Genomic DNA, 25,224 nt, shown 5'->3' on the forward strand with positions numbered 1-25,224 from the left:
TACCAGCTTTGGGAAATTAGGTCAAAAGAGGTTTGTAATTTTAATCATATCCAAACAAGATAGTACGATGATACGAATTTAATTGGGGAATCGCTCTAGAACAGTTGTGATAACCTACACAGCTGTTAGTCAAGGAAATATTGATTTGAAGTATTGCTCTAGCTAGGCCACAATTCCGTGATCGACAATAGATAAGTTAACTAACTGTACAACTATAGCCTTATTAATACTGACCGTTGCTAGCCTATTAATACAAGCTTCGGTATTCGACCGCTACTGTGCAAATTTTTATACATAAGTAGGCTTTAAGGTATTGATAATCAAGTTGCCAAAATGTACAAAAATAAACCTGAGACACTTCCAGAGTTCTCGAGATGGATCCCATTTACACATCTCAACCGTCTCATTTCTGTTATACCTAAGTGGAATACTTATATGAGAAGAATATTAGCATAAAGCACCTATAGTCGGCGAATTCTTATCGTAAATGAATAAAAACAATGCCTTCGCTTTAGTCCTAAGCTGTCCTAACTGCAAAACTTTGTTTACATTACAAACACGAGCGGAATAAACAGCTTAGATTACCTACCTACATACCAAGTCACATGCGACCGATTTCAAGAGGTCATATAAACTTAGCCATAACGAACACTGATATGTATAATTAAGTGCGAACGTGTATTACGAACCCTTTAATTATACACATTAAAGATAAATAATAATCAATATTGTTTTTATAATGGAAATAAAGTACAGATGTTCCGCCGAACGGCGCATCAATGATTCACTATCGGCAGTCAGAGGTCAGACGCGTACAAAACGCTGAGCATTATCTCCCTGCTCATTCCTCGAACGAACATGTACGTCAAGAGTGTTTTGTGTTTGCTTAGCTTAGTTCTTTATAGTGCAACATGCAGGACTATTTACTCGTATTTGGAACTTAACGTGCCCACTAACGAAGAGGTCAGTTTAATCTAGGTTCACTCACTTAGACTTAAACAAAACAAAAATTGCTTCAAAAGATAGCATTATTCGAGTTGTCTTCCTTTGTTTTGAAATTAATAATTATTTTTCATTGATGCTGAAAGAAAACGCCGAAAGGCGCCTAATTAACTCTAGATATAAGAATTATGTACACGATTAAGGAGTTTTCAAACCCCAAACAAAATAATGCTGTCTCAAAAATGACTATCTTAGCGGAGGACCAGGTTCAGAGGTTTTTCCTGAACTCGTGAACTTGGGTTTGATAACTTAATTCCGAAGTATTTAATACGAACTTTTCAAAATGAATTTCAACTTGACTGTGCGAACGTGCGAAACTTTCATTTTCAGCTCGAATTCCTAAAACAATATGGCTATTTGCCGGACGAGATTAGTGGTGCGGAATTCTCGTACACGCCGCATTCTTTATCCGAGGCGCTAAAGAAGATGCAAGCGTTCGCCGGCCTGCCCCAAACCGGCACCTTAGACCCTGCTACTAAACAGGTAAGTAAATATTTATAAGGAAAAGGTCTTTTTTTTCTAGTAAAAATATAGAACCAGGTTAATTAATGTTCGATGTGTTTTACTTAGCTGTTCACAAAGAAGCGATGTGGAGTCAAAGATATTGGAACCTCCTCGGAGTTGGCTCGGAATCGTCGCTACATTCTGCAGCAAGCGTGGACCAAGCAATACATTTCCTACAGGTAGGAACTTATACTTATACTCTAAGTATATCTTAGACACCAATGGCTGATAAAAAGGTGAAGGAAAACATCTTAAGGAAACCTGGACTATATAGTCTGAAATCACCAACCCGCATTGAGCAAGCGTGGTGATTAATGCTCAATCCTTCTCCGTGTGAGAGGAGGCCTGTGCCCAGCAGTGGGACGATAAATAGGCTGTAACTATACTTATACTGGAATGCAAATCAATAAATTCTAGAAAGGGACAGGTTTACAGGCTTTTTTCATAATTGCTGGTATCGTGTTACCCTGCAATTAGGTAGTCGAGAGCCTATATTAAGTTCTCCAAATGCATTCAGGTTCAGTGGGTTATTTTCGATCAGACTGAAAGCTAAGCAAGCCATTCCCAATAGCAAGTATTCAGAATTCGAGAAACATCTTCGCAAAAAAATCTGCTGATACATATTGTCCTGCACTGCAGTATACAAATTACATTGCACACGATTATTATTATTTTAACCTACAGTCAGACATGTTTTGCTAGATAGTTTGTTGCGCCACTTCTTCTACTCAGCAAAAACACATAGGAAGTGGTAAAGGGTGGGCGTTTTGGGGGCTGTCTTGTAAATTCCTGACGTTCAATTTGTACTGTTTTGCAGCCAACTTCGAATAAACAATTTTTTTTAATGATTCAAAACTTTGGTCTTTGTTCATGTTTTACAGAGTAGTGAACGGGTCCAGTACCCTGCCTAAGTCCCGCGTCGAGAAGTGGATGGCGGCCGGCCTGGAGGTGTGGGCTCCGCACGGCAACCTCCGCTTCTACCCAGTAGACGAAGGCCGCGCCGATATACAAGTCACCTTCTACAGGGGGGATCATGGAGACGGGTATGTCGTTTATGTTTATCATCTAAAATCTAACTTATACCTAGACCAGCGTTAACGTTGCATTCCCTTGATTTTCAAAGTGGGAAATCACTGCATAGTATAAAACAAAGTCGCTTTTTCTTGTACGCTTAAATCTTCAAAACTATGCAACCGATTTTCATGCGGTTTTTTTAATACCTAGATAGAGTGGTTAAAGAGGAAGGTTTATTTGTATGATAACATACATTAAATACTGGGGAAATACTGTTATTCCGTGCGAAGCCGAGCAGGTCACTAGTTATTTAATATTTCTTTAACGATATTTCTTTCTATCGATAGATATCCTTTCGACGGACAAGGCCACGTGGTAGCTCACGCCTTCCCGCCGCCACACGGCGCCATGCACTTCGACGACGACGAGCTCTGGGGAGACAACCCTGAGGAGGACGAGGAAGATGTGACAGACTTCTTCGCAGTCGCGGTGCATGAGATCGGCCACGCGCTCGGACTGTCCCACTCGAACGTCAAGCAGTCGGTCATGTACCCGTACTACCAGGTGCCCGTCGAGAAACTACATATGGACGACATATTGGGCATGCAAGAGCTTTACTGTAAGTTAAAGGCTGATTCAATCAATTTTTGTTGTGCTTCTCCAGAAGCTCCATTGCCATGCCATAATTGAAATATCATATAGGTATTATGTCGCTCTGTAGGTAAATCTCGAGCCTATAATATTGATTACGTTTTTCTTGTGTATTAAAATCTGCTTTGCTGAAAAACACAACTATGATTGCACAGCAAGGTGCCTCAAATAATTTATTTCGTCTTCTCGTTAATTCCCAGTGAAAGACCTAGAAGAGAGTACGGAGAGCCCGGTAGACCCGACCTCCTTAGTCCTTATTAAAATCTGCTTTGCCGACAAACACAACTATGACTGCACAACAAGGTGCCTCAACTAATTTATTTCGTCTTCTCGTTAATTCCCAGTGAAAGACCTAGAAGAGAGTACGGAGAGCCCGGTAGACCCGACCTCCTTAGTGCCGAGGTTCACAAAGGCGGACAGTGAAGAGGATGAGGACTATATACCCGACCTCTGTCTGACCAACTATGATACGCTGCAGGTCATCAACGATAGGATTTACGTGTTTGAAGAGGAGGTTCGTATCTGCCTTATTTATCATATAAATAAGTAGAAGTGTGTGCTATTTCAATTGTAAAAAAAATTTTATGGGTATGAATGTGGCAATCAGTAAACGTTTATAAATGAAATCGTTTATTTCGCATCATATCGCTATTACACAGCACGCTATGGAGCCGGCATTATTCCTATCTAGAAAAAGCTAAAACAAATTCAAGTAGCCTTTACTATACCTTTCTCTGAATTATTTTCTGCCTTTCCAGTGGGTGTGGGTGCTCCGCGACAGGCACGAGATAGAGCCGGGATACCCGAAGCGGTTCCAGGACGTGTTCCAGGGGCTGTCCGCGCACATCACCAGTATCAAGACTATATACCAGAAAAGCAACGGGAACGTCGTTATTTTCTCTGGCAAGTTTCTGAATGTCCTATGTTGGATTTATTTTTAACCGACTTCCCAAAAAGGAGGAGGTTCTTAAGATTTATTAATATACCTCTACGCACTCATGGACGAACTTAATTTAAGGTTCATTGGCAATATAAAAACACCTAGACAATGAACGAGTTAGCCGAGCAGATAATTATCTAAACACTACATACTACCTATAGTTTTTTAAACCAAGCTAACGCGCATTATACATCAACAGATCGCGATTACTGGGAGTTCGATTCCTCGTTCCACTTCATCAAAGACAGCACGATATCCGACTACTCGATACCGGATGACGTCACGGAGCTGACGACTGTGTTCCTCTCGAACTTCAATAACAAGACGTATTTGATTGAGGAGGAGCGCTACTGGCGCTATGACGAGACCACGAGCACCATGGATGAAGGCTACCCTAAGGATATGACCATGTGGAGGCAGGTGCCTTATCCTGTGAATGCTGCTCTTGTGTGGAAAAACGGTAAGGCTTATTTTAGTATTTCTCCAACTGTTCAAAATGAGAGTTAAAAAGCCTGCTGGAAGATTCAGTTCAGTTATAAAAATACATATTTCGAACCTCTATGTTCTCATTTGCCCTGAATCTTACTGCATCTAGCAGTAATTATTTCCTACCATCGTTCTTATAAGAATCTCACTTAAATGATCTTTCACATTTCAGACACGTACTTCTTCCAAGGCCCTCGTTTCTGGCGGTTCGACAACGTGCTGGTGCAGGCTCACGAGTACTACCCGCTGCCGACCGCGCAGGTCTGGTTCAACTGCAAGTCCAACACTGAGATGGATAACTACACCTTCAACGATGGACCATGAGGCTTTGCCTGTCTTAAGTTGGCTACTAGTGACTTCACCATAAACTAATTACCAAACATTTCCGCCTCAAAAGACCTCTTAACATAACCTAGTTTGCATAAACCAAACAAAATAAAACTCATTTTAGTTTTTCATTAAAAATATATCACTTTATTTTAAGTTCAAAATCACATAAATTAAATTATTACACGATAGTTTGAAACCTGATTTATGTTTCTGTTCGACTTTCGGAATGTTGTTCAATATCGATTTCAGCTCTGAGCGTAACTGATATTAACAATAATACTGTACCATTTATTTTATTATAGTAACAATATTTTAATACATTTGTTCCTATATTTTGAGACAACAAGATATAATTTTTGAAGGATTTGTACTATAAAATTGAAATGAAATCGTCTGGAAGTGTACTAAAGAAGCACCGAGGGGCACTCTGACATTGTATGTCCTATCACATAGTAAGTTAAATGATCACATATCAATACGCCTTCAAATATAGCAGGGTAGGTTGTTAATTCAGCAGTTGAAAGGAGAGGTTTACATAAGCTTCACAATAGATGCAATAGTAAAACTACTCAAAAATTGGCAATAGGCATTCTAGATACGAAGCGACGAACATTACTGTTAAATTCCTCAACCCAAACATTCCTTATCCCTCGTTTCAACTACAAATAAATTCGTAAATGCTAAAAAACTTCATTATATATATAATTAATCGAAACAATCGGTAATATCTTGAGGGGCACACTCTTAAACCGAGGCAATATAAACGACATCAGTGGAATTAACTATAACAGTTGCAACAGCGAACCGAATTCTGATTGCACTAGTAATAATAAATCGATTTAAATAAAAAAAGCACGTTCACTTGCGGCGGCATGTTGAGTGAATATCACTGGTATCGATTTGAAAAAATCGATTTAAAATTAGTCGATTATTGTGACACAGAATATTGAGCTAACTGAAGTGTTCCAACATGTTAAATGGCAATGTCAATATGTAATATCGCACTTCATTTTCTCAATATTCTGTGGCAGGTGATGTAAGCGTGTACATCTCACGTCAAATGACTTTGAACCTCCGAAGTTAGTTACTAATGACTGCGTCAATTGTTCGAACTACTTGTTTTGTTCTTGGCATGAAATGGTTGACTTCAGACAGGAACGGTAATTTGTCGTGATGTGTGTGTGGTGTTCGCTAGGCGGTGCAGTTGTGTGGGCGGTGCCGGGGGCGGGGTTGGGGCGGGTGTTGTCTAGCTGCAGCAGGAGGCGGGGTTGGGGTCGCGGCCGCTGCGCTTGGTGATGTTGAGGCGCGTGAACTCCTCGGCGACGGTGGGGTGGATGCCCACCGTGTTCATCAGCTGCTCCATTGTGATGCCGCATCTACAATACAAATAATATACATTTAGCAATGTTTACCGCAGATAGACGTTAGGTAAATTAAGCACATGTTTGTGTTAAAATGATCCAATTGCTCGCCTCGCACATATATGAACATACGTATTGTATCGTAAAGGTAACAATTCATTATGATGTAATAATTAGCCTTTCAGCCACAGTGACATATGAGTTGACCATCAGGATATCCTGGTATGTTCAAATATCGGTAAACATAGAAGCTATCTGATATATTTATAAAAAAATATTATGTATAATTATAAATGGCTGGATCGATTTGGCTTTAAAATGTTTGATACAAAGATTGCCGGATTAGTTAATATAGATTAGCTAAGAATTAATCTAGCTAGCTCAATACATACTTGATAGCCGCAGCGAAGCCCTGTATGACCTCGCCAGCGACGGGCCCCACGAAGTGCAGGCCGAGGATCTTCTGCGGCGCCTCGCGCAGCGCCACCGCCTTCAGGTAGCAGTTCTTGATGTTGCGCTGCGGGATGAAGAACTCCGTCGGCTTGTAGTACGCGTGGTACACCTCTAGGTTATCCGCGCCATATCTGGGGAACAAAAAGGAGTTTTTATTGAAAAAAGTTTAAAAAAAAAATGTATTCTGTATGTGTGTTCTTTAGGTACTATGCAGATGCATAGGTAAACGCATAATTAAGATCGTATTGAGAACAATGAATGCTTTATACCTGGTCACGTATCTACTGCATATAATTATTTTTACGATCCTAGACCTTGATATTGCTGCACATCAAAGTACAAAGATAAATACAGAAAGCACTACTCTTCTTAGTAGCTGAATAAAAAACACCCAATTCCAATTTGATTCCACTTTCCCTACTTTCTCTAGTGAGTTGTGGTTAAAAAACGGTCAGGCAAGTACCAATGTATCCTGGACCCCAATGACTGAGTAAAGATGAAAAGTGGACCTCTAAGTCTGAGATCGCCAATCATAGGTGCATAAAAAGGCATAAGTAAATCATGATGCTTGTTCGCGCCCACACTAAACTTACTAAAACCGGGCGGATGTGTGCCCGGCTCTACGGGACGCGAGGGGGTGGAGAGAGGGACGCGGGCGCAAGACGCGCGAGCAGGAGCCACGCGCCGCCATATTGATATTGCGAATTACGCACGCCACAAGAGCATTGTCGAAATACAAATTAATATTATTAAGCGAAGAAAGTGTCGCGTCGTCCGTGTCCTTACACCTGTATTTATTTTATTTTAATTAAATTACTTTTCTTTACATATACAAGAAGAAGTATTATTTTGTCTCCGACAAAAGTGGCGACCGTGACAGGACAAAGAAAAGGACGCCGCGGCGACGCCATTACGAGCCACATATAATCCGACGCGCCGGCGAGGAAAGGAGTGAAGGTGGAGGACATCTGAGCTGCTCGGGAGCCTACTGGAGCCACAGGAGGTCTAGCCCACAAGGAGAGTAAGCCCTGTTCCTTTAATCTGTCCATAATCCTAAATATCCTTTGTGTGTCCTCGACTGTGCGTAGCGGACGCTTGCTACTCGAGCGTTAGGTGTTTATATTCCTAATCTAGCTCCCGGTGGCAGGCTGTGCACGTAATTATAAACATATCGCTTCGCCCAAGTTTTCGACTCGGCTATTTACATAAAAAGGTGTTGCGTTTTTATAACGTTTAAGCATGTGTGTGTGACGTTTTCATGGCGTCAGCTCTATAAAGTTTTCTAGCTTGAGAGTGAGTTTTAACTGTAATACACGCACGTTGCACGTACCTAATTTTCACGCAATTATTCATAACTCATTATTTCGATTTTCACGCTAATTCCATAGCACTCACAACGCTATTTTCGTGCAAATACTAAGGTATCAACCTAAGTATCTAAAGCCTTTCTAGACTTTTCAATAGTCGAACCGCTTTTTCATTTTATTTGCCGACTATTCCAGCTCCCTCCCCTGTTGGGTGGAGGTCGACACGTCGTGCTAACGGGTTCATCGTGTGCGCGCGCGGCTACGAGCTGCTGGCCAAGCTGTCTGCTCGGCGTGAGCTTCAGCACCGGCACCAGCAGCGCGTGCGACTGGACCTGAGCTTCTCTACTTCCCGAAACGGGTTTGAGTGCACATAGTAATTTATTATTACTTATTATATTCGTTATTTGCGTTTGTGAAGTTGTGATTATTGTATAAGTGCTATAATATGAGTGAATCAGAGCTCAAAATGGAATTATCCACCTTAGTTAAACAGCGTGGAATAATAAAAGGTAGATTAACAAGATTTGAACAGTATGTAAAGGAATTAACAAGTTTAAAGGATATACCTGCTCTAAAATACAAAGAACTTGAATTAAAAACTAGTAAAATACAATCATTAATAAGTGAATTTGAAGAAATACAAAACAAAATTGATATTTTACATTCGGATCCTGACGAGCAGATCCAAGAAAGAGAAATGTTAGAAAATAAGTTCATTAATTTAATAGCAATAAGTCAAGAATTATTAGATAATAGCGGTGTTAAAAAAGAGACAGATCATAATGATCAATTTTCAAGTAATTATAGTTCTCATAAACACAGCGGGATCAAATTACCCACTATAAAACTTCCCACTTTTGATGGAAACTACCTAAAGTGGTTAGAATTTAAAGACACATTCTTGTCTGTTGTAGATAGCAACTTAGAAATTCCACATATAAATAAGTTTCATTACCTTAGGTCTGCGCTTGAAGGAAGTGCAGCTGTAGTTATAAAGTCCATAGAGTTTAGCGCTAAGAATTATAAAGTTGCCTGGGACTTATTGTGTCAACGGTTTGAAAACAAAGATATTTTAGTTAATAACCATTTAACAGCATTATTTAATATCGAACCATTAAAGAGGGAATCATACAAATCTCTGAGATTTATTGTTGACCATGTCATGAAGCATCTCAGAGCACTTGAGACGCTAGGCCTGCCAACAAATAAGTGGGATATACTCATTATATTTATGATTTCATCTAAGTTAGACTTGCATACCGCTAGGAAGTGGCAAGAACACAAAAGTAAGTCTAGTGAACTTGTAGTGTTGACCGATTTCTTTGATTTTCTTCGCAACCGGGCTGACATACTTGAGACTTCCTACTTTAATAATACTCACTCAGACAAAGTTCCTGATCACAAACATAAAACAAACACACACTCTAAAAGTTTTGTTGCAGCTGTTGATAAGAAATTAAATAATAATGAATGTCTTGTGTGCAAGGAAATTCACCCACTTTACTTGTGTGACAAATTCAAAGGTATGACTGTGGATGAACGTCTAGGTGAGATTACTAAGTTTAATTTATGCAAGAATTGTTTTCGAAGTGGTCATAATGCATATCAGTGTAGATTAAAAGCGATGTGTCGTACATGCAAGAAAAAGCATAACACATTAGTGCATGTCACACAAACAGAGAATAGTGAACAACCATCAACATCATCTTTACCGGTGTCACTGTCTGTGGTCAGCAGCGACCAGGTGTTATTAAGTACAGCTCTTATCCAGGTTGTGAAAGATAAGAAAACATACACAGCCAGAGCCCTGTTAGACACAGGAAGCCAATCATCCTTCATTACTGACAGTTTAAAAGAAAAATTAGGTTTAGTGATTAACCCGGGAGGGTCTGTAAATGTTTGTGGTATTAATAATTGTAATTGTAGTATTGAGCAAAGTTGTAATTTAAAGCTTAAGTCTAGGTGTAATTCTTTTGAGATTAAAGTTAAGTGTTTAGTTGTTCCCAGAATTACTGGAATTTTACCAAATTCTTTAATAAATACTGAATATTTGAAATTACCAAGTAACATTGTTTTAGCTGATCCAATTACTTTTCCCTTCTGAGGTAGATATCCTCTTAGGGGCAGATGTCTACTGGGACATAGTAGGCTCTAATTTAATTAAGTTAGGTAATAAAAATCCTGTTTTACAGGAGTCCAAGTTTGGGTGGCTAGTGAGTGGCCCAATAAGTACACAACAGCCAACCTCACAAGTTTATTGTAATTTCACTCAAGAAATAAAGGAATCTTTAGAAAGGTTTTGGACAATTGATGACCTTCCAGTTACTAAAACATATTCTGTAGAAGAACAGCTTTGTGAAAACAATTTTATTGAGAATTTTTCTAGATTACCAAATGGTAGGTTTGCTGTGACAATGCCTTTTAAGGAGTCCCCTGAGGAAGCTCTTGGGAACTCATATTATATAGCTAAGAAGTGCTTTTTAAATCTAGAGAAAAAATTTGCTAAGAATCCTAGTCTTAAGATTAAATACAAGGAGTTCATAGATGAGTATGCTAATTTAGTACATTTAAGAGTTTTAAAAAATAAACCTGAGTTCAGATATTATATGCCCCACATACATAGGGAAGTTGTTGCTACTCTTGATTCAGCACTCTTGCCTTTAAGAAAATTCAGAACAAATTGTCCTAGCTTATTTGAAAATGATGATGATACAGCCAAATTTGTAGATTTTAATAAGGAATCTAGTGTATTAGGTCTTATTTGGTGTCCTAAGTCTGATAATTTACTATTTTCCACAGATTTACAGCATTCTGCTCAAATAACCAAACGGTCAGTAATCTCTACTACGGCCAAAGTATTTGATCCTTTAGGACTATTAAGCCCTTGTATTATAGTACCTAAAATTTTACTACAGCAATTATGGTCTGCTAAACTGGACTGGGATGAACCAGTACCAGCTGAATTTTGTAAGGATTGGTCTAACCTTTTGAAAGAATTTTCATATTTGTCTGATATTAAAATAGAACGTTGGGTTTTATGTGACAATCCTAAAACTATAGAACTACATTGTTTTGTCGATGCCTCACAACAAGCCTACGCGGCATGTATCTACTTGCGCTCTGAAGACTGTACTGGAAAAGTAACAGTTAGGTTGTTGTGTGCTAAAGCACGAGTCGCCCCAATGAATCCAACCACTATACCGAGGCTGGAGTTGTGTGGCGCACTCCTATTGGCTCGTCTATGTTCAAAGGTATTAGATTCCTTACAATGTAATATATCCCGAAAAGTTCTATGGTCTGATTCGATGGTTGTGTTGGGATGGGTGAAAACTCCACCCAGGGATCTTAAAGTATTTGTTTGTAATAGAGTGAACGAAATAAATCAACTGACACCGGGATTCGACTTTAGATATGTACCAACTGATCAAAACCCTGCAGACATGGGTTCTAGAGGTGTGTCTCCCAAGCAGTTAAAAGCTTCTAGCCTTTGGTGGGCAGGGCCTTCGTTCCTCGCTAATGACCCTACTTGTTGGCCTACACAACAACAAATCCCTAGTTTACCAGAACTTAAAATCCCACGCAACATTGAATGTCACACCACAATTGTAAATAATATAATTGAATTTGAAAAATATTCTAACTTTAATAAACTTATTAGGATCTATGCATATGTGCAACGTTTTGTACATAATTGCTTAAATAAAAATAGTAGAATTAGTGGACCATTAGATGTTAAGGAATTAGATAAGTCATTATTAACTTTAGTTAGGTTAAGTCAGTTGGATAGTTACTCTGACGAAATTAAATTAATTAGTGATAAGAAAACTCTTAATTGTAAGTCTAAATTACTGTCGTTGAATCCTTTCTTGGATGACAACAATATATTGAGAGTTGGTGGTAGGCTTCAAAATTCTGAATTTGATTATGATAAGAAGCACCCCATGATTTTAGATGCAAAACATCAGTTCACTCAATTATTATTCAGGCAAGAACATGAACGTTTATTTCATGCAGGACCGCAACATCTGCTAGCGTCTATCAGAGAGCGATTTTGGGCCATAGGAGGTAGAAATTTAGCTCGCAGTACGACTAAGAAGTGTCTACTCTGTACTCGCTTTCGAGGAAAAACCATTCAACCAATAATGGGTAACTTACATTCGGAAAGAACTTACTCAATGTTTCCTTTCTACACATGCGGTGTAGATTTTGCTGGTCCTTTTACTATTTCAAGTCGCAAAGGTAGAGGAAGTCAATCCTCAAAATGTTATTTATGTTTATTTGTATGCCTCTCGACTAAGGCGATTCATTTAGAATTAGTAAGCAGTTTGAGCTCTGATGCATTTATATTGTCTTTAAAAAGGTTCATATCAAGAAGAGGCAAACCTAGTGTCATCTATTGCGATAATGGCACTAATTTCAGAGGCGCAAATAACGAAATGTGTAGAATGCTCAGGTCCAATCGTAAGTGTACTGATAATTTCGCGAATGATAATGGTATAAAATTCGTATTTAGCCCGGCGTACTCGCCTCACTTTGGGGGCATATGGGAAGCAGGAGTCAAGTCGGCAAAGTTTCATTTAAAACGCACGGCCGGTAAAGCTTCCTTGACGTTCGAGGAGCTTGCTACGTTATTAGCACAAGTCGAGGCCATACTTAATTCCCGTCCTCTGTCTCCCCTATCTTCCGATCCTACCGATCCTACACCACTTACCCCAGGGCACTTCCTTGTCGGGCGACCTCTCACGTCGTTACCGTCGGCACCTGTAAATACGAAGAGTCCAAATCGTTACCAACTTATAGAGAAAATCAGACAAGACTTCTGGCAAAGATGGCGCCGGGAGTTCGTAGCGGAGCTGCAGCAACGCACGAAATGGAAAACCAGGCAGCATGAGCTTCGTGTGGGTGATCTGGTGATCCTAAAAGAAGAAAATGTTCCCCCACTGCAATGGAGACTCGGCCGTGTCACACGTTTGTATCCTGGGACGGATGGAGTCAGCAGGGTGGCCGATGTCATGTCTTCCAGAGGCACAGTACGAAGGGCTGTGAACAAAATGTGCATCCTACCAAGTTCAGCCCCAGCAGACACGACACTGATCAATGATGACAAGGATGCTGCCGAGAATAAAGAAGCTTGAAAGCTACCCTTTCAACCCCGGGAGGATGTTCGCGCCCACACTAAACTTACTAAACCGGGCGGATGTGTGCCCGGCTCTACGGGACGCGAGGGGGTGGAGAGAGGGACGCGGGCGCGAGACGCGCGCGCTGGAGCCGGCCGCCGCCATATTGCTAATTACGCCACCACAAGAGCATTGTCGAAATAATACAAATTTAATATTAAGCGAAGAAAGTGTCGCGTCGTCCATGTCCTTACACCTGTAATTCTTTATTTTAATTAAATTACTTTTCTTTACATATACAAGAAGAAGTATTATTTTGTCTCCGACAATGCTTCACCCTGTATAAGTACCCACCTTTCAGTAGCAGTCTCCTCGCTGAGCCCGACGCAGCCGTACTCGAGCGGCGTGAAGATGGTGGTGGCGACGTTCTCATAGTCCATGTGCTGCTGCGCGCCGGCGAACACTCTCCGCGCGAGCAGGCGGCCCGCGTGGATGGCGACCGGCGTCAGCTCGGGCCGGCCCTCCAGCACGTCGCCCACCGCGTAGATGTGCGGCACGTTCGTCTGCTCCGTCGCTGCCTTTATCTTGCCGTTCTCTGAGAGGCACTGCAATGGTAGAATGAGTTGGTTAATTAAACTAAATGATGAATAGATGATAGATATATAGGTCCTTTTTTTAGGTACACCAATTTTACATTTTTGATCTTAAATCTAATTAAAGTAGATGACATAATGGGCGGTCTTATCGCTAAGAGCGATCTCTTTCAACTAATAGCCAAAGTGTACACCTGCCTAACTATGAATGATATTCATTACTGTGTGATTTTGAAGGCAGAATTGATGGATAAATCACCACTGCATGTGTTCAGACCCCTGTCCAGACCACAGGTTTGTTCGAAAGGGCTTAAGAAGAAACATGGTAGGTTTTGTTCAATAAGATTATGACACTCTCTTAGGCTGCACTCACAGCGTGAGGGGTCATTTTAATCCAGAAAAAAATGTGACCAGAAACCGACCTTCAATCGTTTGAAAAGAGGTCTGCCGGTGTTTTTACCTACGCCTTCAAACATCTAGACATAATCGAAATAACAAGATGCCGCTTATGGTAAAAAAACGATTAACAATTTATTTGGAAATACCAATAAATCCGGTCGTCTATATTTTTATTTTCTTTATTCCACTCTTCGAGTTTAACATTACCTCAATGCTACGCGGGTACAATGTACGATACTAATTCTTTGAGTTACACAACAATTTTATCGCACAAGGTCAAATAATTAGCTTTGAAGGACTCGATAATAGGCGTAATCTAACGTCTAGGTAATAATGTAACGATTATATTGTTATGTTATCATTTAAAGAATACTGCAGTCGTCCGCTGGGACGCTAATGACACATGTGAACAAAAAACCATTAAAATTTGACTGGCATGATATATGAATTATTAATGTTATGCCGTACATGGATTAATAGCCTTTATGTTTTTCTGATATACAAATGTTCTGTTGTGATACGATTCTTATACAAATACATCTTTGTATATAAAAGAAAGTCGTGTTAGTTACACATTTTATAACTCAAGAATGGCTGAATTGTATAAGCTAAAAATTACAGAGGAGATAGTTTAGACCCGGGATAAAGGACATAGGATAGTTTTGTCACCATCCGGCTACGGGAAACAGTAATATTGGGGCGCGGGTGAAACCACGGGCGAAAGGTAGTTTTAATATAAAATGTACCTATTTGAAATCTATACTAATATTATAAAGCTGAAGTTGTTTTTGAACTTGCTGTTTGTTTGAACGCGCTAATCTCAGGAACTACTGGTCCGATTTGAAAATTTCTTTCAGTGTTAGATAGCCCATTTATCGAGGAAGGCTACTTTTTATCCCGGTACGGGAAGTAGTTCCCACGGGATGCTAGTAAAAAATATAAAATGCACAGCCATTGCTGAATACGTCTTTGTTTATAACTCAACGCAAGGCCAAATAGCAGTCGGAAGGCCTAAAAGGTAATTTCAGCAAAATCATTTAGTTTCAGTACAAATGGTGCGTAGTTGTGTACTCACATTAACTCCGGCGGCGTCCAAGTTGAGTTGCTTGGTGAGCGCGTACCGGCCGGTCGCGATCAGCACTGTGTCGAATACATCCTCGTGTCTGAAACATTATCATTAAACCTGTTTTAAACTCATGTACTTGCAAATAAAATTCAGTTCTTATAACAGTAACTTCACTCTGAAAGGAAATTATAGCTTCTTTCGCTATTGATTTAGATTTTAGATAGATTTCGATTTACTCGCACTTTGAACGAATGATCGCTGAAGATTCTGATAAAACCTCTCTCTCTATCTACAAAGGTTGAGATTCGGGTATCAGAATTGAAAGTTGACATGTTTCTACCAATGTGTGCCTGGACATACTAAAACGAATTAACTTTAAATTCACTTTAAAAGCATTACTGCTACAAAATTCACGTAAGTGTGACAGAGTTATTTTAGCAATCCTTAAAATTAAGTTTAGGTCCACAAACGTAGGACCGTGAGTAGACTATAAAAAATAATAGAAAAAAAATCTAAACTCACTGTTCCTGCGTTTCAGTATTAAGCCAGCGTGCCTTGAGCTGTCCTGACTCCAACTTCTGTACGCCGAGCGGGACACACTTGTGCTCGAACTTGACGCCTCTCTCCTGCATCTCGTTGGTGACCATGCGCGCCATCTGCTGGTCGAAGCCTCGCAGCGGCACCGACCGGATCAGTACCGTGGCCGGGTAACCCAGGGAGTTGAGGAAACCAGCACATTCTAGACCGATGTCTGATGGAACGAGTTAAGGAAATGTTTCGTGGAAAATGAAGTCTTCTAACTCACACCTTTCTTTGAACCACAGGGTCCATGTGACCGAATTACACATATAAGCTTTTCATCAACTTGGGATACATGAGGAATGCCTTTGAGGGGTTAAAATCAAATTGTCCTTACAACATTTTAATGTGTTGTGAAATCCACCTTCTATAAGATTTTTTTTGTGTGCTGACCTTGACCAAATCATTGGTGGTAGATTTGGCTAAACATACTATGTTTCGGAAGGAAAATTAAACAGTTGATCTTTAGGAGGAAACTTATGTTTCTATTCAAGCAAAGATGATGCATTTTTCTTCGCTTGGGTAAAGACCAGAGCACATAATATTTTTCCCTTACAAAACTATCAAGTGTTACTAACATGTTAATGTAGCGGAAACTAACATTATAAGAGATTCGATATTATTTACTCCTAGCTTATTTTTGAAATAACTCTGTTCTTATGTTTTATTAACTATACTTTACGATAATAATAGGGGTTAAAGTATGAAATTGCCGATTTGTACTGAAAACCTAAATTGTATTTTTTTTAAATTTTTAACAAACTTATTTAATCAAAATAGTTGCCATTATTATCTATACATTGCGGTCATCTAATAAGAAGGTCATTTATGCCTTTACGATAGAACTCTGAGGATCTAGACTGCACAAACAGTGTGAAAGAATTTTGTTCTGCCTCCTGGGAAGAAACTTCTTGTGACGTAGATAATTGTCCAAATCACAAAAAAAAATGGTCGTCCGTTAGAGCAAGGTCTGGCGAATATGGAGGAAGACGAATAGTTTCCAACTGCAGTTCCTGAAGAGTTAAAACGGTTTATTTTGCTGTATGAGGCCTCGCGTTGTCATGGAGCAATAGCGGTGAAGGTCGATTCATGAGTCGTGGCTGTTTTACTGCTAATTTTTTCAACATTATTCGGTGTTCGGCTGGGTATCTGGGTAGTTTGACTAGGATCGGCGTTCACCGTCTCTCTTAATTTCTCGTTAATCACCTGTCAGGCGGTCTTTCTCATGGCTCGTTCTTTAAGTCGAAGTTTCCACCACGAAAGCGTTTAATCCAAAATCGCACGGCGCGTTCTTTAGCAGACACCTCTTCAAATGCAGCATTGATATTGCGGGCTGTTTCTGCCGTTTACTTCCGCGTCGGAACTCATATTCAAAAATTACTCAAATTTTCGCAGTATCCATCTTTCTTGTTTAAGTTGAATAACAATAACAATTGAACATCGATAATCAAATGTTTCACATTTTTTAAAAGAAGAACATCACAGAAACCACGTGAAAAAAGTTCCATTCGAAAACCTCAAACCATGAAGACTCTATGGCAATTCAAAAACCTACTAGAATAAAACGGCAATTTCATACTTTAACCCCTAATATTATCAATACTATAGAATTTAGATTATTCGGTTTTGAAGAGGTTGTTAACTGATAAAGTTTATAAAGATTATTTGAATCCGTCTAGCCATTTCCCAACTAGGTTAATTAGAATTAAATGTTTTTTATTTACTGATATCTAAGTTGAATAACATTGATGCTTACACTACTGTCAGATTATTTTGGAATTTTAACTTTCTAATTACTATTTGTACCAGCTATCCGCCAAATAGAGGAATTTCGACGTCTAAATTCTAGTAAACGATGTAGGTACTAATCCGAACAAGAGCAGCTTAACCCAACAAATCGATAGTTAGATTGACGGGAATACTATTGACATCCTCATAGTTACAACCGATTAGATAATTTTCAAGTGATACTCCATACTAACACGATTTAAATTGTAAAGACTGAAGAGGACAATGATGGTGTCCATAAAAAGGCTTAAAAAAACCTACAACTCAAACCGCTGAAGAAAATCACAAGTAGACGATTTTGAAAAAGGATACATCCAGCACCCACAATGAGCGTCTTCCCCGGGGGGTGGCTGAGACTGAAGATGTCGTCACTGCTGATGCAGTACTCCACGGCTCCCGGGATGTCCGGGTAGTGGGGCCTGCCGCCCACAGCTATCACTATGTTCTTCGCCGTCAGCTCCTTCTTCGAGCCATTCTTCATCGTAGCTATAATCGTATGAGCATCCTTGAACTCGCCCAAACCATTGATGTATTCAATCTTCTTGTCGCGCAGATCGACCCTGGTGACCCAGTTGACGGATTTGATGTGGTTCTGTACATTCTCTGTGAGAGCGGACCAGTCGATCTTGATGTCCTTCACGGAGGGAACTTGCCAACCGTACGACACAGCTTCCTGTAATATTCAGATGTGTTAATTAATGACGCGTTGCTTCATATTGACATGTCATGTCTTAGTTTTCACGTGAGACGTTTCAACTGAGATAATTGCTAAGCTAGGCAATGTTCTACATACAATGACTAGTCGGATGATACTACATAATATGTTATATGGAAATGAGATGATAGATAAGTAGAATAGGATTTTTCGTGGCGCGCTGCTCTCAGATAATTTTACTAAGAATCAAGTTCCAAATAAAGTTACGCCATTATTTCTACCATATCAACGTGAGTGAGAATAATTTAACGGTAATGATACTCATAAAAACAGAATAAACACTAAAACATTTATCGTTTCATTACACGACGTTCGGTGACCTTGTATTTGTACTTCAAACGCGACACCGGCCTTTTTATTAGGACTACTTATTTGAATAAAAACTGTAAAACTAGATGTGACTTATAGAAGTCTCATTGACAATAGTCTGTTGCCTCTAAATAGGATAACAATAATGTACCGTCCAAAATTCCTGATGTAGGAAGGAAAATATTTAAATCAGGTACCTTTTTGTATAAAAAATGCAAAATTACATCATCACCTCGTATGGTTTTAGATGGCTAGATACAACACCAATGTCATTGTCGTACCTATACTGTTTTGTAATTCATCACTCATTGTTTTTTTCTTTCCTTTATACTGTAGACAAAATAACACCACTAAGATTTTATGTTAAGTATCTACTTTTTTACAATACAAGTATAACGAACCTTGTTGGCATCACTACTCGCGTGTCGTTTCTGTCTTATTTATTATTCAATAAAAGTATTTCATGGGCATTGACACACATGAACTTCATGAATAATTAACTCTTTAGTTTATCAAAAATAATATAAAATTCACTACGATAGAACTTTAAACCTGGGTTGGGATACTTAAGTTTCCCTAAATTACTATTGATAAAAATCCTGCATCGTAAGCATATGTTGATTATGTTATTATCAGTCACAAAACATTCAATTGGGTTGATAACAACTGATTAGATTTACAACAGGTCCTGGTACAAATTATTATTACTTATAAATACATATATCTCACTAGCTGTCTTTTACTCGGAACTACTTTAAAAATATAGGTGTGTTATTCGAATGTATTGTATTTTCCCAACAGTGGTAGAATTTTTCAAATTGGTGCACTAGTTTTGAAGCTCTTAGTGCACGAACAAAGAAACGAATATTTCCTCTATATTGTATTAGTACATACTTATAGAATATATGATTATATCTCAATATATCGGTACAAACTTGCATTCCTAGATTAAGAGATCGGTGATAAGAATAGTCTTATGTATTGCACAATATTATTTATTTGTACTATTTATATGCTTTGTTTATAAGTGCTTGTGTAAGATGACTAGCGAGAATAATAGTACCGGCCGTAGTGAATCTAGTCATCAACTCAGTCATGTGATAAATGCAACTTTATCGAGATAAATGTAATAATTGTTCATTAATTATGTTAAGTGATTCCTATACTTTGCTCAATTGAAAATAAATACACTTCATAACAGTCGTACATTGAGAACAATACAAATTGTTGTAGTACTACGAGTATAATGGTTAGAGTATCTGTGTAATTAAACAAAGCTGTTTCTATTAACTTCTTGTAATCGTTTAATTAAGTTTTCTGATTGATCTAATGAAGCTGGATCATTCGCTTTTCATCATCATTTGCTTCTTTTATTACCTCGCTCGTTTCAGGCAAATTTTCCTTAGCTGCCTATGAATGTGCGTTTGTTGCTTTTCTGCTAAAATGCAAAGAAACTGATGTACTATGAATAACTTTTATTGATATGCAATTAGCTAGTGTTGACTGGCTTGTTCTGTTTTTGTAGTCTGTACAAAATAACTGTTTTTCCACAAAACGTGCCTAACTACAAGAACGAAGATATAAACATACATTACTCATAATAAATGGTGTTTAACTTATTTTCTTAATGATCCATCATTCATGCTATTGTAATAAGAGCATGGAATAGTTAGCGGTCATCAAAAGTATTGATCGGGTGTTGTTTATGGGAAAATAACTTAGCCGTTATTATCGACATGGTGGCGACCTTGGGGGTAAGGCCACTTATTGCTTGTCATATAGGTGAGCCCGTTATAACATTACACATGTAACGATTTCATTACAAAATTTGGCCACTAAAAGCTCAGCTCTCATTCACTTAAAAAAAATATTGAGTACTTTTAGTAGCCACAGCAACGAAAATTCTACAAACACTACTCGAGTATCAATTCAGTAATAATATCGACGTATTCCACTTTGGGTAGCCGTATTAATAGCACTCGAATCAATGGGGGTGAGCGATACTTTCGATTCACTAAGGTAGGAATACGTCATAATATTGCAGTTACAATGTTATCTCCCAACAATCAGTGCAATAACGTAGAACTAATATGTGTTTGTTCCACATGATACACCCTGAACGTATTAGAAAATTACAATAAAGTTAATAGAATGAGACGAAACTATCATAGTGGCAATCATTTTCATAGAAAGATGAGCTTATGCAACGCAAATATAAGTCTGAAAGAAACTCATTTAACGATAATTTCATTTGGATCAATATCAGTATAAATTGCTTCTAAAATCTAGATGTTCCGTTAATTTTGTGCCTATTTATGATGCTGATCAGCGTTATCATGGCAACACGCAAGAAATTTTTTAATCTATCTCAATTCCAAATGACCATTTGGCGTTTATACAAATAACATTTCGTAATGATTGAATACATTGGATAATGCCGTTTGAAATAACCTGCAAAAAATGTATACTGAATAGATTCAACACTAGGAATCTCACTTTCTTTCTTTAAAGATTTGAATGTCTATAAAAGTTCCATTTGATTGAAATAGATACTTTATGATTTAGTTTGACTATGTAGGACGTGTCAAGCAGTAGCGGCGTAAGGGGGGGGCGGAGGGGGCGGTCCGCCCCGGGTACCACGTTTAGGGGGGTGCCATCTCGGTCGGCACATATCTGCACGACCAGGATGGCGCGGGCAAAAGGGACCATTCACGGAGGGCTTTCGTAATCTGCAAAGCCTAGGTTCACTATCAGTCGCAGTGCAGGCCCGGCCCAAGACATCGCCACGGGATTGAGAGGGGTGACACAGTCCGACTGTCACCCCTCTCTTTTCCACTCACATCCTTGCCGCACCCCACTCGCGCCTAAATCACAATAAATTAACTGATTATTTAAATGAATTCCTTAAAGTTAGAAAAAAAGCGCTCGCTTCGCTCGCAGTTTTTTTTTTCTTTACACATTTTAATTTATTCTGCGCTTACTTTTGTGACCCAAAACTCAAAAAATTTCGCGCTCGCTACGCTCGCGGCTTTTCCACTTTACACTGCATTCTTTTAACTGCTTTGGGTACTTTTGAGACCCAAAACTCAAAAATTTCGCCGTCGCTACGCTCGCGGCTTTTGAAGAATTTACAGTGGTTTCTTTTACTGCTTTGGGTACTTTTGTGCCCCTAAACTAAAAAAATTTGGCGCTCGCTGCGCTCGCGGCTTCTGCGCTATAAGCAAGTTTCTTTGGATTTAATTGGGTATTTTTGTGTCCCAAAAACTAAAAAACAAATGCACACGGTACTGATGGCAGATATATGTAGTATGCGTTTAAAAATAATCCATAAAAGAAATTTTGGGGTGCTCAATAGGTAGCCGCCCCGGGTGCCATCTGATGCTACGCCGCCACTGGTGTCAAGCCCGTCATGACATAGTGCCACGCATGCTTCACTTCGAGGTGCATTCTTGATTAATGTGCAGCAAAAATGCCATAACTCTTGCAGTAATTAGTAAAGCTAGCTAAGCATAAGGATAGCCATAACTCATACTTATTTATTAAATGCATTGTATTTACTTTGGAAGATGACAAATCGTTACACTCAGTAACTATGAAAAGGTGGGCCTAGCCACCTAGCCTATAGACGTATGTACTTTTAGATTGCCTGCATTTATACATATATAGAGTTCAATGTATGTTCAATCACTAGCAAAAATAGTTCCACGGTGGTCTTAAACATTACTCATTTACCTATTAAATCTACCATACTAGGAACAGAGTCAAATCGGTAAAACCATTGAAGAATTGTGAATGAAAGTGTAGGGAAGGAAAACTATTGATAGTGATGTCGTAGTTGTTATGATACTAATAAATGACTCATCGAATTAGAATTGTGATTGACGTTTATTACATGGAATCTATGCCTACCAGTTGTGGATATGAAGGCAACTAACTAATTACAAATTGTACTACTACCCGTCAAATTAACTTCTAGCATACTTTTTACTAACTAAAAAGAAAACATTTGAATAACTGATTGAAAAATATCAAAAATAAATAAATCAAACTGCGACTGCAAAACGTCTGAATTTGTAATTTGCATCATAACTTATCGTTCTCTGGTCTCGGCAGCTATTTCTGCTCCAACCGAATCCAATAATAGATACTTCTGGTATGGCACGCGGCCGATTCCGATCTTCGTTCAGTAATTCATCTTATTGCAGATTTAGTATAATTTATCCCACCCAAAACAAAAATGTGAAAGACTGCCAAGTTCGATAATATGGGAACCCTTCGCCTATAAAAGAAGTGAGATCTGAATAAGTACCAAGTTCCATACACATACCTCAGTTAAAAATAGTTACTTTTTGATGATGTTACTTGGCAAGTTTTCACACACCTTGTTATAAACCTACTAAACGCAATGAATCAAGTATTTAATTTTCTATTAAAACTTGCCAAGTAACATCATTAAAAAGTAACTATTTTTAACTGAGGTATGTGTATGGAACTTGGTACTTATTCAGATCTCACTTCTTTTATAGGCGAAGGGTTCCCATATTATCGAACTTGGCAGTCTTTCACATTTTTGTTTTGGGTGGGATTTCATTTATTTTTGTAAGGTTGTTTATTTTATTTTTTTCATATGACTAAGTTAGTTAAGGAAATGACTCATTTATACTGTCTTTAAGATTTTTTAATATGCACGCTTCTTACAAAGAAATGAACTAGATTTACCAACTGACTGACATGACATGTTATCATATATTATGTTCGTGGATCAAAGTTACACATTCGTTATTTTCGAAAGTGACTCACACTTGGCCGTTTTCAGATTTTTACTTTACTTTGACTAAATACAAACCTTTGTAACGAATTTCAGATCGGTACGACCATTCGAAGATATATTATATAAATATAGATAAATTTCGTTCGTTTTAGTTCCTTAGGGGTATAAAACACCTTCATTATATTAAAACCGACTCACACTTGACCATTTTCAGATTTTTCCCTTTACCTTGACATAAAGACCTACCTCCATGCCAAATTTCAAGTCAATACGACCATTGGAAGTGGTCTAGGTTTTTGATGAGTGAGTCAGTCAGTCAGTCAGTCAGTCAGTCAGTCAGTCAGTGAGTGAGTGTATAGTAAAAATAGCGATTTTCTGACGTCAATATCTCAAGACCTACAATAGGTATATTAATGAAATTTTGTATTTTAGATAAGTGAGGGGGTCTCAACAGATACTTGAAATTTGATATGCGTAAATAAAATAGATTTTGAGTTATAGGGTGTGCGAATTTGGCCCGAAATGGTTCGTGTAATATAACCCACGGCCGGTGTGTCGCTTTTTTGCTCGAACTTGGCGGACACACTGCCGTGTGTCTAGATCTTTGTGCATTATGTATTCGTGGGAGCTAATGGCTAAGGAACAGATGCACCGTTCGGGTATTTTTTGGGTCCGTGGTGGGAGAGTTACATTTCATGTCATAACGAGTTCCTCTGTGTCTCAAACAGCACCTTAGGCTCTAGGTCACGGCTGATATTTGGACATTTTTAACAGTCGTTATGGGTCTTCAGAACCCAGAAAGGCTGGCAATCAGTTTCACCAAGGGTCGCCTGCGTAAGGAGGCTGCTGAAGTCAGCTCAGCATAGTAGGAAAAAAGCAATGATGAATCATTCACGGATCATCATCATCGCAAATCTTGGGTAGTCGTTCAAACGTTAAATAGTAACGTAGATAAGCATAAATGTATGTTACATTCTACATTATTCCGGCGCCACCAGTGGAACAATGCACAATCGCACATAACTGTTGTGGGATCCAGCACTAAGTATGCGAGTACCGTAACGATGCGTTGTATTGTAATGAACTAATGATACCGAGATAAGGCACACTCGTTGCTGTTGCAAACCAAACAATGACTCGCGAATCCACAAGTTTGGAGTTACATGTAACATTTTAGTCATTTTTTGTGTTGATCATTCGAGGGTATCATTCTATCTAGTTTGTCTAGTAGTAGCATAGCACAATTATTGTGCATGGGATCTAGGGATCGATTTCAGAAATGCCGAAATGGCTTTGTGGGTTTCAGAAACTTTCACGAAGCAGCCCGGGGTGTGAAAGTTGGCGATTAATACACCTGTGCCTAGGAGAGCACGTAATATCGTCTTGAGCCTGATGTTTCTCCTGTCGTGTTGGATTATCTGGACCCCTCTATGACTCCGTACGTTTCTGGCTATGTTTACTGCGGCGCCATATATTTTGTATCTTGATTATGAAAAATTGACCATCCACGTCAGCACCATTCCAGAAATTCAATTGAATGCATTTTATCTACCAAACTATTTCATCATCCCATTTCAAGAATAATAGGATACGTCTGCATGACTTGCAAAAAATATATACTCATATTAATCACTATTTAATATGAATTTGTATTAACTTCCAATGAGGATTTTCCTCTATTAGGTACCTATTTACCTATATGATTTATTAAAGCATTCATACTGTTTCCTTAAAACATAACGGCAATATACTAGTATTTAACTACGAAATAAAGGAAATATGACAACCAACCAAAAATGATCCAAGTTTCTGCGCTTTGTAGGTCATTGGCTAGGGAGG

The 25,224-nt window shown here is 38.7% G+C and overlaps 2 protein-coding genes across 6 annotated transcripts in view; one reads left to right on the forward strand and one right to left on the reverse strand.

Annotated features, from left to right (window-relative positions):
• Positions 1-783: 783 nt before the first annotated feature.
• On the forward strand, positions 784-5,128 carry LOC110372751 (matrix metalloproteinase-25). Its single transcript, XM_021329713.3, has 9 exons — positions 784-963; positions 1,333-1,485; positions 1,573-1,685; positions 2,388-2,549; positions 2,868-3,139; positions 3,516-3,685; positions 3,930-4,074; positions 4,311-4,571; positions 4,770-5,128. The coding sequence occupies exons 1-9, from the start codon at positions 859-861 to the stop codon at positions 4,919-4,921; spliced, it is 1,533 nt and encodes a 510-aa protein (XP_021185388.3). The 5' UTR covers positions 784-858; the 3' UTR covers positions 4,922-5,128.
• The window catches only part of LOC110372750 (thioredoxin reductase 1, mitochondrial), a 28,796-nt gene continuing 8,614 nt past the window's right edge, over positions 5,043-25,224 (reverse strand). For all 5 annotated transcript variants that reach the window (XM_049839315.2, XM_049839314.2, XM_049839318.2 and 2 more), the window contains 6 exons: positions 17,903-18,263; positions 15,746-15,974; positions 15,233-15,320; positions 13,520-13,770; positions 6,681-6,872; positions 5,043-6,303 (listed from right to left, as the gene is read on the reverse strand). In XM_049839315.2, the coding sequence (XP_049695272.1) occupies positions 6,174-6,303; positions 6,681-6,872; positions 13,520-13,770; positions 15,233-15,320; positions 15,746-15,974; positions 17,903-18,263 (1,251 nt within the window). In that variant the 3' untranslated portion in view covers positions 5,043-6,173. The remainder of the gene's footprint in view (positions 6,304-6,680; positions 6,873-13,519; positions 13,771-15,232; positions 15,321-15,745; positions 15,975-17,902; positions 18,264-25,224) is intronic.

Source organism: Helicoverpa armigera, chromosome 9 (assembly GCF_030705265.1).
Source record: "Helicoverpa armigera isolate CAAS_96S chromosome 9, ASM3070526v1, whole genome shotgun sequence".
Classification (NCBI taxonomy): domain Eukaryota; kingdom Metazoa; phylum Arthropoda; class Insecta; order Lepidoptera; family Noctuidae; genus Helicoverpa; species Helicoverpa armigera.

Excerpts from the sequence above, each read along its gene's own strand:
- LOC110372751 (XM_021329713.3), top strand. The coding sequence starts at position 859 with ATGTACGTCAAGAGTGTTTTGTGTTTGCTTAGCTTAGTTCTTTATAGT. Across the intron at positions 964-1,332 it reads ACGTGCCCACTAACGAAGAG|CTCGAATTCCTAAAACAATA; the intron begins GTCAGTTTAATC and ends TTTCATTTTCAG. Across the intron at positions 3,140-3,515 it reads GGGCATGCAAGAGCTTTACT|TGAAAGACCTAGAAGAGAGT; the intron begins GTAAGTTAAAGG and ends GTTAATTCCCAG.